This window comes from Boleophthalmus pectinirostris, unplaced genomic scaffold (genome assembly GCF_026225935.1).
Source record: "Boleophthalmus pectinirostris isolate CB_2022bp ecotype Guang Dong unplaced genomic scaffold, ASM2622593v1 HiC_scaffold_6, whole genome shotgun sequence".
In the NCBI taxonomy this organism is placed as follows: Eukaryota; Metazoa; Chordata; class Actinopteri; order Gobiiformes; family Gobiidae; genus Boleophthalmus; species Boleophthalmus pectinirostris.
Window position 1 is genome coordinate 28,684,258 of NW_026571447.1, and position 13,091 is coordinate 28,697,348.

At 36.1% G+C, this 13,091-nt stretch overlaps 1 protein-coding gene across 1 annotated transcript; it reads left to right on the forward strand.

The window, feature by feature from the left end:
- Positions 1–5,289: 5,289 nt before the first annotated feature.
- On the forward strand, positions 5,290–12,996 carry prpf3 (PRP3 pre-mRNA processing factor 3 homolog (yeast)). The gene is made up of 17 exons (XM_020927954.2): positions 5,290–5,459; positions 5,810–5,962; positions 7,757–7,887; positions 7,985–8,152; positions 8,241–8,321; positions 8,395–8,636; positions 9,030–9,148; positions 9,228–9,412; positions 9,502–9,668; positions 9,755–9,837; positions 10,589–10,732; positions 10,808–10,907; positions 11,172–11,285; positions 11,364–11,482; positions 11,567–11,644; positions 11,735–11,787; positions 12,357–12,996. Exons 2-17 carry the CDS (start codon positions 5,818–5,820, stop codon positions 12,504–12,506), a joined length of 2,079 nt encoding a protein of 692 aa, XP_020783613.1. The 5' UTR covers positions 5,290–5,459; positions 5,810–5,817; the 3' UTR covers positions 12,507–12,996.
- Positions 12,997–13,091: the final 95 nt, after the last annotated feature.

Genomic DNA, 13,091 nt, shown 5'->3' on the forward strand with positions numbered 1-13,091 from the left:
AACTATAAAAACCTACCGTGTCCATTAGGGATTGGGTAATCTTGAGATTAAAAAAAAAAGATATATTGTTTATTTTATCATTAGTTTATTTGTTGGTTGTTGATAGACACTTGATGACATTTTTTGTATCATGTGAATAGGTCCAGCGATCACAGAGTTTATAGTGATAAACCCCTCCATCAAAAAAACAAACAAACAAACAAACAAAAAAAAACAGTAATTAATCATCATTGTGGTTAACATTGGTATTGGGTTGGGTTAGTATTATAATTGAGTTTGAAATTTGAGTATCATAACAACTCTAGTAACCAGGTCAAAACATCTGCAGTCTGACAGTTTAAAGGCAAATTTCACTAAGCAATTTTGACCTGCCCTCCACCTCAGTTTTAATTAAACTATGGACACCCAACCCACCTACTACACTGTGATGTCACTATGGGGGGGCGAGGTAAAGACAGATACCGGGACTCCATTTTCAAGGACGCACGTGTATCTTCTCCTGACATTGTGTGTGAAATTTGGGGCACCGTTGAGCTACAGGCAAATACCATCCTCCTCATCATTTTCTTTGGCCTGGATGTGTTCACCCTCTTGATGATCTTACAAGGCTGCAAATCATTCACTGAAGGGATTTACCGCATTCAACAGATCTACCTTTTTGTCAACTACATGTTAGTTTATTGCTTAACGTTAGAGGTAAGCACTATTGACAAAAATGAATAACTTAATATGTTTTTGAAGCAGCCTGATAATGATAATTGGATAATGGGAAGCACATCTCTGTTGGATTTCTGTTGAATTCTCAAAATCCAGCAGAAATGTGCTAAAACTTTGCTAAGGTGAGGTTAAGCTGAAAGGAAAAAAAACAAAAAAAAAACAAATGGTGATTTTTCAATTATCTGTTTTTGCACCATTTTGAGATGTTGTTACTTGAAAGAAAACGCAACATTCAAACTTTTCATATCTTCAAAGCAACTTTCAAATTTCTAAATATTGCACATGCACTCATACTACATGATTGTGTCTTGTAATGTGTTAGACGTTTTTGTATTGTACTATTTTTTATCAACACTTTTCATTTGAAGATCAACAAAGTCTAATTCTGAAAAATAACCACCGCAGTAATGATCTTTAGCCAAAAAGCCATTCAAGACCTCAATGAAATGAAATACAATGAAAAAATACCCCAAAAGTGCCATGCTTGAAGCAAATATGGTCATAAAAGTGTAGACAGACTCCATCTGCAAATGGATGTGTGTAAATCCTGGACAAATCTACAGCCTGTCCATCCATGGGAGTGGATCTCAATTAAAAAATCAATCATTCATCTCTCCTTCACTGTGGTTCTGCTCGAGGTTTCTCTTTTTAATACTGGGTTTTTTGGAGTTGAGTTTTTGAAAGAAGTGTCAAGAAGGAGGGTCTAAGGACGAGGGTTGCTCTGGGATAGTTATCCATTTGTGTGTTTCCTGTGATTGTTGGTCATTGTGATTCTCAGCTGCTTACCAAGGACTGTTTCAGTGTTTGATTTATTAACTTTCTGTTGGCTTAATCAACAGTTTGTTAAGCTCTGTGAGGCAACTTGTGATTTTGGGCTTTTCAAACATAGATTTCAATTGAATGTACTTAATTTCTTCCTTTACATTTCAAGTTATTTTAATTAGTCATTAATAATGTTATTATCTTTGGCATGGATGAGCCTCTTAATGATCATGTATTATTCACGATATTCCACATATTTTCAGATAAATATTTAAATTCAGATATAATGGTTATTATATAACGTTTTATTTAAATTATATAAAATAATTAATTACCCAAAAGTGTATATGTGTAAAAGTGAGGGGTGGAAGCACGTGTCTCACCCATTGAGGTCCGTGCAGTCCATGTGTGAAGTAAAGACAGCAGAATCCCCAGAGACCACATCTTCACCATGATTTACTGCCCCTGTCAGAAAGCATTGGAAAAAAATGGGTCAGCAAGATAAAATACACCATAATATAACACGCAGTTGATGAATCAGAGGTGTAAGGCAGAGTCAAACTTGTAACCTAAGCTTTTACGTAAGAACTGCAGCACAAAAAAGACTGTTAATATTAATAACCCTACAGCCTATGCAACTAGTAATGAATTATGAATGAAGTGAATGAATGAAAGCACTTGAGAAACAGCACACTGCGATTGTTACAGGATAATGCCCAGACTAAATACTTAACATTCTTGTAAAATAGTAAAGCAATTCACAGCGCCAACCACACATGCCCACAATTATCTATTAAATCTCCAAGTGGACACTGTGAATTAAGTCACTGTTCACTGAGAATGTAAATGATTTAAATGTGTGAGTTATATTTGCAGCTTGTGCTTGAACAAATTATCCATGTTGAATTCCTATACTGTACGCAAGGATGGTATTACATAATAGTTCAGTGGTTGGAGGAGAAGGGGGTGGGGAGGTGGCACAGAACACATGTAGATCTTTAAGGTAGTGGTATCTGGTTGTGTAATTGTGATAGTTATTTTTCATTGTAGCATTGTTTTTTTTTTAAATAATTAATATACTATATTTAATAGCACTGCAAGAAATAATTCCAGTTTTACGGCAAATGGATGTGGTAAAATATTAGTTTACAAAAAAAATAAAAAATACAGTATCTTTCAGTTCTGGTTTCAATATTTTGATATCAACAGATACCATAGTAAAGAGACTGAACACTTATTTTCTCTTAACTTTCCTTAAAAACAAATAATTAACCACAAAGCAAACCTAATTCAAAGTGGTTAATGTAGCTGCTTGATCTTACATTAATTGATTGGCCAAACCTTAAAATTCTGAGTCTGACCTGATACTCGATACCAGTATGAGTGCACCACACCACTAAAAGAGATAATGATACTAATTTGGTAGAAACATTACACAGATACATGTGAAATGGTAAATTACTTGTAAGAGATAAAACTCAAATAGAATAAATATTAATACCGAGATAACCTTGAATCCAAGTACATGAAAAAGTAGCATTGTATCATGTAAAAGAAACATTACCGTGAAAACTGAGTGTTTAATTTGTAATAAATAGTAATGATGACAACATGATATAAATAATATGGGCAGAGAATATATAGGCAGATCAATTTTATCATTACAAATACTGCATGTTATTAATGTAATTACGCAATTAAAATCAAGACTTGTTTCCTAAACCTAGAGCACTAATTAAACATATCTACTATAATTGATACTAAACATGCATAATAAGTACAAGAAATTTCCTATTCTTTGCATAGGCCTTTATAGTGCAGTCGTTGCAATTTGATAACAATTGAAACTGATTTAAATAGTTTAGCCACAGAGAATGCAAAAAGGTACGTGAAACAAACCACTGCAGACTTGATTGGTTGGAGGATCTGGTGTAGCCTCAGGCACTCTGCAGCATTCATGCTTACACTGCCATGAATGTACTCAGATGACCCACATTGAGCAGCCAGAAAAAAATGTGGGGGCTGAACATACAATCTATTGGACTGATCTACAAAAAAACAACACAGAAAAAAAATCTAAATGCTCCTCTCATAAATCTGGACTGTAGAAGCAATATTTTGTCTATTATAATATTTCTCAAGCAGTGGTACATGTACAGTTGCTTCAAGTGACACACAAGGTCCTCAGCAGTTTTATTTTGTTTTATAGACAGTTATTTTCTTGTTTTTGTTTCTTAGACTCTCTACTGAATTTATAGCAATGTCCAAATGGTAGAGCAGTTGTCCCTTTACCACAATTGGAATCCCTTGTGTCCTTGGGCGAGTCACTAACTTACCCAACTTTGCATGTGTTGTCTGAGAGAGGGCAGTGATTGTCATAGATTCTGTTAAGACTATAGTGGCATAAATCATTATTATTTGAATAATTTAATCTAATTCAGTTTGTGTAGTACAAATTTGATTTCTATATTTAATCTTTAAATAATCATTTTTGACCAGTAGAGTCTCTTTTATAAGTTTATGATAACAGAATAAGCAGCAAAGTCTAGTGGTACGCCAATGTATCCATGTTATTTTTAGATTATGTAGGACGATTTTAGACTATGATGGGCCACCATTCTCCTGTATTAATTACAAACACTTGAGGGGTTAATGGTTAGAGGTAGGGTGTGCAAAAATATTGAAATATCGTTAAATCGCATAGTTTAATTTGATGATACAGTATTGATATCGTGGGCTGCTGTATCAATATATCATCAAGAGTATTTTTAGGTATATTTTACTAAATTAATTTGTGTAAGAGCTACAATTGTGTTGACATTTTCACTGTTTTGATGAGTAAAATGAGTTTTCATATTAACTTTGCACAAACTTACCTAGTAAACTTTCAGTATCAGTACCGTATTGAGTTGATTTGAAATATATCATAGCGAATCGTATTGAATCGAAAGCTCTCTGTATTGAAAAGTAAATCGTATCGTGGCCTATGTATCGAATCAACAACTTCTTAATGATACCCACCCTTAGTCAGAGGCCACTGGAGCAGAACAGCACTGTTCCACCAGCACCAGCTCCGGGCAGCTATGGCTACAGACCTGCAATACAGATTTGGGCAATTAAACACCACATTAAAACACCATACCAGCCATTTACAACAATTAGGTACATTTTGAATAGGGTGACCAGATTTTCATAATAAAAAAGTGGGACATAACTGGTTTGTGGTGGTTAGTAATAATAAAATTTTTAAAGAGTGCGTAATTTGAAAATAGTTATGCACTCTGCACCAATGTGAGTCAGTAGAGTCACATTTTCTTTGTATTTTGGTAATTTTTAATCAGCTTTTCTGTATTTTACCTAAACAAATGACAATGCATGCCTCTCTTTACTGTAGGGAGGTGTCAGATTGGTCAAAACTATGAACATATGGGATATTTTTTGTACAAAACTGAGACAAGTCACTGGTTTTGGATAAAACTACTGGGACAGGAGACACAGGGCTCAAAACTGGGACTGTCCCAGGGTAAACAGGGACATCGGGCCACTCTAATTTTGGATATCAGCCAGCAGTGTTATCTTAAATCTTACCTGTGCAGAAAGAAACTACAAAGGCGTCAGTAATCTTCATGAAACGCCTCGGACTGTAATGATAATTTATTTTCAATGGTCAAAACAGGTCAAATTGTACAAAATGTTGATACTTCCTTTCCAAATGCAGTTGTAGTTCTTTTGTTTTTAGCTAGACGGAAACCTTGAGCGACTTTTGTTTGAAACCTGGCACCGGAAGCTGATAAAACTAAAATCTACTTCCGTGTCCTGAAAATAAACGTCGTGTTGACGGCGCGAGCTAATGGAGCTAACTTAAAACTTTTACCTAGAAACCCAAAATATTCAGTGTTTTACGTTTTTTAGCCTCATCGGTTTTACTCTGAGCTTTAACCACGACTATCCACACACAAAGAAAACAATATATCCATAAGGTTTGTCTTTGTCTTGTGCTTTTTAAGTGTTTAAAAGTTCATGTGGCTAGCGAGGATTTGATTCACCTTAATGCTACAGCCTGTTAGCATTTTGCCTGTAGCTTTTGACTTGTGTGTTTTCACTTTCTACTTATCATGCGGTAAAATTTAACCACAAGAATGTCATCTACGAAAAACACGTCCTGAGCAAATATGTGACAGAATTATTGCATTTTAACCCAGCGAGACACGTGCATTTCGTATCGTTTGTGATTTATATGCGCGGTAATGTTGCAGTTGTGTTTAGTTTAGCCACGCGTTGGACCACTTCTGTCCTTTCTGTGCTCATGCTGTTATTTGTTTTATTGCAGGGCTGAGCATGTCTCTTCCTAAGCGGGAGGTGGAGGAGCTGAGGCCGTGGGTGGAGCGGACGGTGAAGAAGGTTCTGGGTTTCTCGGAGCCGACTGTGGTCACTGCGGCTCTGCACTGCGTGGGGAAGGGACTCGATAAAAGGAAGACCACAGGTATCTGCAGCAATAACTTAGGGCGACCAGACGTCTCTGTTTACACGAGACGGTCCCAGTTTTGAGCCCTGTGTCCCCTGTCCCAACAGATTTATTCAACACCAATGATTTGTCCCGGTTTTATGCAAGAAATGTCCCATGTGTCCCTATTTTTGACCAATTTGATCTACACCAGCACTACATCACCTCTAAACCAGGACTAAAACAGGACAGTTTTTTACTAATCTGATCCCTGCCAACAGTAAAGAGGGACATAAACTGTCATTGTTTAGCCAAAATACAGACAACAGTGTTTGCAAATGACTATAAAGCAAAAAGAATACTGCAACAGAAGCCCCTCAGATTATGATATGAGAATGCACAATCTTATATGTTGTTTTCACATTTTTTTTTTTTTATACAAACTTGGGTGTGTCTCATTTTAGAATTTTGAAAATCTGGTCACCCTACAGTAAGGGTGTCAAACATGCAGTCCAGGGGCCGGATCCAGCCCTCCAAGACCTTTAATCTGGCCCTCGGCTGATTTTCTAGTAAAATATTTTTATTATATTTGCTATTAAAATATTGGTCATTTTCTGCTCTGCTTAACATAGCAGCGTCTCCAGCGACTCTGTACGTGGACGCCTCCCACCAGAGCAGCACAAATGAAGTCTTGCCTCTTTCCAAACGCTCTTAAAGGACGATTGTTTTGTCTGTTGACTGTGACACCCTCATCTGCAAAATGTCAAAAATGAGAAAAGTGGATGCTGAGTGCAGGATTTTTCAAGAAAAATTAACTTTTTCCTATTTGCATACAAGTTAATGTTGAAACATGTTGGAATTACATGTTTTTTAAGTTTCAAGTTGTTCATAATATTATATTTTGTAAAAGAAAGAGTTCATCAATTAAAGATTTCTGTAATAGATTTGCACTTCTCTGAACAAATATTTGAACTTATTGCTATTTTTGGGGTATATATGCCATGAGTTTTCTGATCCAGCCCCTTTGGGATCAAAGTAGTTTGGATACGGCCACTGGACCAAAATGAGTTTGACACCCCTGCCCTACAATAACTGCATTTCTGTAAACATAGGTCACAATCTTAATAATGCATCTGTTTTATGTAGCGCTTTTTTTGGACACTCAAGGATTATTTTGAGCATTATTCATTCACTCCACACTATGTGACCAGCCTTGCTTGGCTTCGGAGGTTTGACGGGATCAGGCTTTGACAAGCTGGTATGGCCTTAAAGTTGCCTTGTATAACTTTTGTGCTACTTGTCTCCATGGAGATGTCATTGCTTTCCTGGAATATTGCTAGTATCACCTCATCTAACTTAACTATTGCACAGGCTGGTTCTAATGGTATAGGATGTTCTGCAAATCGACATGTGTTAACATGTTTTGCTGTGTTTAGGGTGACTAGATTTTCAAAATTCTGAACTGGGACACACCCAGGTTGGGATGGTTGGTATAAATAAAATTGTGAAAAGAGAGTGTAACATTGTGCATTCTCAAGGATTGTCTGATCACACTAGCTGTGCTCCAGTTGTCTAGAGTGAGTATAGTTGAGTTTAGTTGACTGTAATTGAATAGACTTTTATTTACATAGCCAAGCCACCACATTTCAACCCAAACATGAAATTGTGTTTGATTTGATGACCAGTTTAAGTAACTGAACACAGCATTCTGACCACAATTTAATTACCTTATCCCCCAGCCCTAGGCAGTACTTTGGGGAATCATTTTGAGAAGCGCTGTCCGTTGCATTCAGCCTCACTTCTTTGTATTTATTATTCATCTCTTGTTTTTAGACCAGTTGCGTCCTTTTCTTGAAGACTCTGCTGGAGGCTTTGTCGACCGGCTGTTTGAAGCTGTGGAGGAGAGCCGTAGTTCCCGCAGTAGTAAAGGTGGATCAGAGAAGAGCAGAAAGAGAGAAATTAAGGTAGGGGTTATATTATGTAAAAATGTATAGTCAAGATGCTGGAATGATTAGCTGACAAAATACCAACTTCTTTGCTCTGTGAATGTATTCTTATCAGGATGTCTTTGGTGACGAGTCTGAAACGGGGTTGGTAAGAGACACTTCAGACAAAGGAGAAGGGGCGGCTGTGAAGCGCAAAAGAGTTCCACGGTTTGAAGAAGTAGAAGAGCCAGAAGTTATGGCTGCACCTGCAACTGAGAGCCCTGGCATGCTCACCAAAATGCAGGTACAGAATCATCTACCAAAAAAGACAAAAAAAAAAACATTCTGTGCTTTTAATCTTGTTGTTTAAACAAATAATCTCTTTTAAATAGATCAAACAAATGATGGAGGCAGCCACAAAACAAATTGAAGAACGCAAGAAACAACTCACCTTTTCATCACCTGCTGCCTCAGTAAGTAAAGTATTTTTATTTAACAGAAATGCATTATTTTCTTTTAATCTAACAAGTTTATTTTTGTCCATAGCGCCTGTCTTCATCTGATTCAATGTCTCGTCTTGGTGTTGGAGCTGCATCCATTGGTCCGTCTCAGGCAGCTAGTTTTATGAATGATGCAATTGAAAAAGCTCGCAAAGCTGCAGAACTACAAGCTCGTATCCAATCTCAGCTGTCATCCAAACCTGGCATTCTTGGGGCTTTGGCAGCTCCAACACCTAACAACAATCTTGTGGCACTGGCTACACTTAATTTAATGGGAATAGCACCACCGTAAGTAGTTTTTGTTTTTGTTTTTAGTTTTGGGCAAAATATATAGTCTATAAACCATTCTTTTTAGTTTTATTCAAAAAATCTCATGCTAAATTCATAATGCTTTTGAACCAGGAAATGTCTTTTTATTCCAGTTAGATCGACATTTATATGTATTTTTATTAATTCATGCATAGACTAAGGTCCTTGGACACTGATTTTGTAATATGGTCTGTTATGGGGATCTGTAGTTGAAAAAGGTAATCTTTCATTTTTTATTGATAAAGTCTGTCATTTTAGTCATCACTCATTGCTATTTAGTTATTTTTGATTACAAAAAAATGACACTGACTAAAACGATATTTAAATTTACAAAATTAACTCTTTTGTAACACTGCTTTGTTTTTTATACAGCAAAGTTGAGGTCAAAGAATCAAACAAGCCTACGCCTCTGATCCTGGATGACAAAGGGCGAACTGTGGATGCCACTGGGAAGGAAATAGAACTCACACATCGTATGCCAACTCTAAAGGGTATGTTTTGGTGCTATAAGTATCAGAATGAATAATATAATCTTCATAATTTCACGCTTTTCTGATTTTCTCTTTTTAGCTAATATCCGTGCTGTGAAGAGGGAGCAATTCCGACAGCAGCTGAAGGAGAAACCTGGAGAGGAATTGGAATCAACCTTTTTCGACAATCGAGTGAACTTGGCCCCAGCTCAGCGAGTTCGCAAGGGCTTCAAATTTCATGAGCAGGGTCGTTTTGAGAAGATTGCACAACGAATAAGAACAAAGGTAACAACACCGACATGACATATTTACACATTATATTTATGTAATGTGATTTATTTTAATGTAATTTATTTTAATGTGATTTTGACCAGGCCCAGTTGGAGAAGTTACAGAACGAAATTGCACAGGCAGCAAGAAAGACTGGAATCCAAGCCTCCACAAAGTTGGCTCTTATTGCTCCTAAAAAAGAGCTTGGTGAAGGAGAAGTGCCCCATATTGAGTGGTGGGACTCTTACATCATGCCCTCAAATAAAGAATAGTAAGCATTTCTCAAATCATTCTTAACTATGGTGGCGTTTTATTTGTATGCCTATATAAAATATGTCCTTTTTGTGTGAACACTAGTGCTTCAGAGACAAAATTTGAAGAATTGGAGCTTTTTGGTGTGACAAACCTCGTTGAGCACCCAGCCCAAATAAAACCACCAGGTAAATGGTTCATTGTTGTACAGTAGACCTCTTATATTTGGAATATTGAGCACTTTTTACTGCTCTAAATCAGTGGTTACCAAACTGGTCGTCATGAGGCACTGAGATCGCAGCATTATTTTAAGATTAGGGCTGCTTGATTATGGAAAAAATTTGAATTTTTTTTTGTTACGCGATTCAGCATTTCTCTCTCAAAAAAACACTTATTGATAATTTACTCAAAACATTCAAACTGAAAATAAATATAAGCTACAAATATGTACCTTAGAGCAGTTTTGCGATGTATAAACCATAAAATAGATAAAAATGTACTTTGAATATGAAATAAGACATAGAAAAACATAAATGTATCCAAAATAAACTACATATCCAGCTGTTCTACAATCTCTATATTTAAAAAATAAAATTAATATACTTATTTATATTAAAAAATATCCCAAAATAAACTTTGTTAAGCTTTATAAATCGTTTCAACTCGATTATGAGTTTGGAGGTCTTTTGACATACAAATTGAAATCGTGATCAAAATTCAATTAATTGCACAGCCTTATTTAAGATTTTATAATTTTTACACTATTTAATTTGTTTAGTTGAAAAGTGTATATTGAATAACACAGACTTATTAAGCATGTTTTGGCACGATAATTACTGTTGTCCATTTAATTGTGCTTTGAATCTTGGTTGTCTGATTATTTGAAATGTTTGCCAATGCCTGCTTTAAATGAACATGAACAACATATTTCTTTTTCAGTCGACACGGATAAAGCAGTAACTCTGGGCGTCTATTTAACAAAGAAGGAACAGAAAAAGCTCAGACGACAAACTCGCAGAGAAGGTCAAAAGGAATTGCAAGAAAAAGTGCGTCTTGGGCTGATGCCTCCACCAGAACCCAAAGGTCGGAAAATCAACACGAAAGCCACAATGTTTTGAGAGGTATAAATTAAATGACTTGAATTGTTTCTTTTCACAGTTCGTATTTCTAACCTGATGAGAGTACTTGGAACGGAGGCAGTGCAGGACCCCACGAAAGTTGAAGCACACGTCCGAGCACAGATGGCAAAAAGACAAAAGTTAGTCCTATTATTTACATGTTTACTTGTTTTGTTTGCACTATATGTATTTAAAAGACCTGTACCTGATTTTTATCCCTTGTATTTGAGCAAAATCTTTCTTGAGGTCAAAATAAGTCCACTGTGTACTGTCTGATAAGCAGGAATTCTGTGTTATCATACTATTGTTTACTTCAGCAAAACTCAACTCTGGTCTCTGAATGTTAACAGAAAAGAATCAGGTACAGCACCTTTAATTCCCTGTTATAATTCCTTCTCTACCAGGGCTCACGAAGAAGCCAATGCAGCTCGTAAATTAACTGCAGAACAGAGAAAAGAGAAAAAAGTGAAGAAGTTGAAAGAAGACCTAACTGACGGTGTTCATATTGCAGTTTACAGGTATGTTTGTAAATCTGACTTTTTTGTATATAAAAAATTACTTCCCTTTCATTTATCGTCTTCATTTCTTGCTTTCAGAATTCGCAACTTGCAAAATCCTGCCAAGAAGTTTAAAGTTGAAGCCAACGCCAACCAGCTGTACCTGACAGGAACTGTTGTCCTGCATAAAGATAGTAACATTGTAGTGGTTGAAGGAGGCAAGTTTATTTATTTCTTTTTAAATGAACCTAAACACATTTAGTTCATTGACTAAGTTGTAATTGGTCCATGTTTTTATTTAGGTCCCAAATCACAGAAGAAATTCAAAAGGCTGATGATGCACAGAATCAAATGGGAAGAGCCCAGCAGTAAAAGAGATGGTAAATAACATGTCTAATGTTTTTATATAATCGTATGTTTTTTCCTTGATTCTCTGTACATGAACTAAATGTTTTCCTTTTTAAATTTAGACCGTGATGACAATGATACAAAGAGGAACAACAAGTGTTGGTTGATTTGGGAGGTATGTCAATTAATTATAGCATTCATGATTAACTGTTTGCTATAATGTGGTTTCTTAAAGAAAATGCTAATAACCTACAAAAGGGCATTTCAGCGTTAAAATCAAGCAAAAATTTAAGCGGTGTATCATTTGACAGAAGTTTATAATGCTCTCATGCTTTCATGTTAGTTTATGAGGTCTATTTTAGTTTTTGCAGGTTCAGCTTGACATTCAATAAAATAAACAAAAAAACAACCAGCTGTGAAAAGTTTCATTACACTTAGATCAAAGAAGACAGTTCATACATCTGCACTGCCTGTTGCAAAGACACATTACACTGTGAAAGGAAAGAAGCAGATATAAACAGAATATCGATGTTTAAGTGAGCTTGGTTCACAAAAGTGAACATGCACATCAGTTTGTTAACTAGTGCATTCACTACATCTTCATTGTTAAATATACATGAATAATATAACACTTTTTCTATCAAAGATAAATTAAAGAAATTGAACAGGACGTGCATTCATGTTTTTATTCATGCAAGTCAAGTGTCTCATTCCTTTTTCTGATTAAAAATATATATTTTCCAGGGCACTGCCAAGGAGCGTAGTTTTGGAGAAATCAAATTTAAACAGTGTCCGACTGAAAGTATGGCCAGAGAACACTTCAAGAAGCACCGCACTGAACATTACTGGGACCTGGCTCTGAGCCACAGCGTGTTGGATGGCACCGATGACTGACTTTAAACTAAAGATATTTTTTATAAAGCGCCCCACTTTTTCTCCTCCTGCTGGTGACCTCCTGGACTGAAGAGCTTGTCAAGAAGCCAACTTGTGCTTTAAAGTCTATAATAACACATTATTTTTCTCACTGTATTTTGACGGAAAGGACAGAAACACTGTGTACGTCATGGTTTGATAACATGATGAAAGCTTGAGTTATCAGGCAGATGCTTCATAAAGAAATACAGTGTAATAGAGTAATGTTTTCAGTGTTAAAGCAGTTGACAGTTTTGAGTGAAGATGTGATAATAAAACAATAGGTTACAAAGAACAGCATAGAAAAAAGTTACCTACAGTTTCTTTGAGAACTGTTGCACACTAAACAAAGGGCTGGTTTAGGTTTGCCTGAGCAACGTAACCAGCTTTCTTTTTGGAAAGTCAACAACAATAACTTGCAATTTCTTTTTCATGTAATATAGCACCCAGTCAATAAAAACCTACATTTAAATCTGCCTCTTCTGTTGCATGATAAGTTCTGTTTTCACATGCAAGGGGCGTGTTTCCCCCTAGTGGCGTTTTGTGTGTGCGTCTTCACGTTTTGTG

Excerpts from the sequence above, each read along its gene's own strand:
- prpf3 (XM_020927954.2), top strand. The coding sequence starts at position 5,818 with ATGTCTCTTCCTAAGCGGGAGGTGGAGGAGCTGAGGCCGTGGGTGGAG. Across the intron at positions 10,733-10,807 it reads GCCTCCACCAGAACCCAAAG|TTCGTATTTCTAACCTGATG; the intron begins GTCGGAAAATCA and ends TTCTTTTCACAG. Across the intron at positions 11,286-11,363 it reads GTTCATATTGCAGTTTACAG|AATTCGCAACTTGCAAAATC; the intron begins GTATGTTTGTAA and ends TCTTGCTTTCAG.